The following is a 3044-nucleotide window of genomic DNA, read 5'->3' as shown; positions in this document are numbered from 1 at the left end:
TCTTCGCGCTCTACACCTGTCGATTTTGGGCGCCAGTCGGAAGAAGAGAATATTGCAGTATCATTGGTCGCCGGGCACAAGGGAATAGAGGAGCAGGATTTCGCATCGGCTTCCCAAGGGATGGCAGAGGATTTCCTGCTAGAGGAATTTCTTGGGGACTCGAAGGGGCTGGATTTATTTTTCGACGATGTCCTTCCACATGTAGGCTGGGATGTACCTGTGGAAGTTGCGTACCGAGAAGAGCTTGAAAGCGTCATAGTAGGAAGCGCAAGTGCACTACTGTGACGACGGTGATTGGCCCTGTCATGATGGTTGAAAGCAGCTGCAAGAAAGGAGAGATATTCTTGGATGTATTTAGGGTCAAGTTTGGTGAAATCAATAAATGGCATTCTCAATGTACCTGGCCGTCACGGTGACACTGAAACTTGAATGCGGCCGGCGGAACGGCCCTGGCATGCGGGCCGCCGGGCGGCCCCGGCCTTCAATATGCGTGCAACACTGGGCCGACCAAACAGTCCGGGCCCATGCCCAGGGTTCAAGCAGGGGTTCAAGGGTTGGGGTAGGTAAACTAGGGGGTACCGCTGAATGCACTGCCTTTCTTGGAGGGGGTGGGTGAGTTTGCAGGAAACCGCAATGGCTGCAAGGCGGCGACCAGGTTTGAGGATGATTAATTCAGCCTGTGCAATGATGACAATCGTGAAACCACCATGGTCCATCTGAGATCTATATCATGATATCAATCATTTGGATGCCATCGTTGCAGCGCTAAATATTTTCTACATTACGTATTCTCTTTTTCGTCTTGCAACCAGCAACGCCACGCAATTCCCGCAACCGGGGCATATTACTGATGAACTCTCCATCATATTCTTCTGATTCATCATAGAATCGTTCTATTTTGTTCTCCTATGTGTTATTTCTTATTTCTGGTTCCTCGTTACTATTTGATCCATCCCGTACATTGAAAGTTTTATGTTCGGCGTTTTTCTGAGGACAATTCGCTTCTTCGAATGCTCGTATACAAAAGGCAGGTTTGGATCCACTTGATAATATAGTTTCGCGAACATCTGGTTGAATTTTCCCAGAAAATCCTTCTTGTTCAGATGGCCGATCAAAGACCACAACACTAATGGTGCAGAGAGTTGGAGAATTAGAGATTTAGAGATGGGGGCCCCCATCTCCCAGCACATGATTCTGTCCTTTCACATGCTACTGTACTTGCAAATGAGTATCAATTGCAACCACAAAGCCTTCACACGTGACAGAAAGATATGTCCTTTGACATATCTTTGGCTGACACTGGTCCTGCCGATGCCTTCCACAGCCAGCTGCGACCATCGTGTACGAGACTCGCCGGCTCTGAACCATTCAGCCCTCTTTGATCGAATGCTTTGTGAAAGCCAGCCATAGTCTCTGCAATTCATGACGTCGCTTCATACCCTTCTGCCTTCAGCAGACTGATGGCCTTGTCATTGAACATCTCCAGCATGATATCCACCGACTGGATCAGCGGTCCCGTCGACCTCCATTTAAGTCATGAATGAAGGATTCTTCTTGGCAATATCACTGTGAGATTTATGCCATATCTTTACTTCCCTTGATGAAGATTGCGACTTCCCTGATCAAATCGAATGCCTGACATTCTTGAACAGGTGATTGATGCACTCCGTCAAGAAAAGCAACTTCTTAGAAATGGGAGAAATGTCTGGATTGGATAACTATTCGTCGAATCTAAAGCGGACCTTGTTTTCTCTCAAGTCATTCAGTCGATCTGATATTTGTTGCTTAATTTCCCATGGAGTGAATGATTTCTCCCCCTCTTTAATTGACTGGGCAATGTCAGAACTTCATACCATCTGCAAAATATTTGCAGTCTGCAGAACGTATCTCTCAAGGACGCTCTTGGACTCTCACTTGTATCAACATCTTCATTCAACAATTTTGCATAACTGTAGAATGATAATTTGGCTACTGGCATTGTGAAAAGCAACATCTCAGACTTACTTCAACAAGTAATCGTGAACGGCGAATTGCAAAGCATTCACTTGTCGAAGTGTGAAGTAGACCATTGTTCGGTTCGAGAGAGAAGCTTTCGATTCTTCTTGTGAGTATTGCCAATGCGTGTACGAAGTCAATTGAAATGTTCATGCATGGCCGTTGTGCCTGCATGTGATTTTCCAGACGCGTATTGCTGGAAAACTTACTCGTAGTGAGACTAGACACACCCAGAAAATCCTTCTAATGTTTGTCCAAAAACATTTCCAAGGACCTTTAGTATGTATTGCACTTCAAATAATGATATAGCACAAAGACTCAACTGAAGATGTTGGGTCGCTGAAGCTAGAAGATTCTCGCCTTCAAACTCCATAGACCAAGTTGCATGACTATGACATTGCAGGAAATGAACAGCTTGAAAATCCAGGTATCATCACTATTTTAAGTGCAAGATCCTCTGTAAATTAATTTGTTTCTCTTGTTGTTTGAATCTGTCAACACACGTGGTGAACATCGGCACATCTTGCCACTTTCGAACGCCGCTCGTTTCTCCTCGTCTTTTAGTATGATTCGCTTGTTTCTCTCATCAGATTCTGTGGCTTGCCCCTGGTATGGACGTACATAGCTTTGCCCGGCAGAAATCGAATTTGAATTTCTTTTTTGATAGAGATGATGATGATAGAGATGATGATGATGGAGATGATGGTGAAGATGATAATATGGAGGATCATGATGATCATGACGACGACGACGACGATAATGACGACGACGACGATGATGATATGATGGAGGGGATCATGAAGAAGATGAAGGAGAAGATGGAGATTATGTAAAACTGGAGGAGATAACGATGATGTTAGTGATGATGATATAGATAATGATGAGAATGACGATGACGATGACGATGATAAAGGGGACGATAATAATGATCAATATGAAGGAGGGGATGATGATGGTGGTGAAGAAGAAGCAGATTATGACGATGATGAAAGTGATGATAATATAGAGGATGCTGATGACAATGACGAGGAGCTATGACGATGATGATG

The 3044-nt window shown here is 44.5% G+C and overlaps 1 protein-coding gene across 1 annotated transcript; it reads left to right on the top strand.

Moving 5' to 3' along the window:
- The first annotated feature begins 1101 nt into the window (after positions 1-1101).
- On the top strand, positions 1102-1812 carry GUITHDRAFT_153237 (hypothetical protein). The gene has a single exon (XM_005830588.1). It carries the CDS (start codon positions 1165-1167, stop codon positions 1408-1410), a length of 246 nt encoding a protein of 81 aa, XP_005830645.1. The 5' UTR covers positions 1102-1164; the 3' UTR covers positions 1411-1812.
- Positions 1813-3044: the final 1232 nt, after the last annotated feature.

Source organism: Guillardia theta, assembly GCF_000315625.1.
Source record: "Guillardia theta CCMP2712 unplaced genomic scaffold GUITHscaffold_45, whole genome shotgun sequence".
NCBI classification, from domain to species: domain Eukaryota; class Cryptophyceae; order Pyrenomonadales; family Geminigeraceae; genus Guillardia; species Guillardia theta.
The sequence above is the reverse complement of the archived record's forward strand: the minus strand, read 5'-3'. Positions and strand labels throughout refer to the sequence as shown.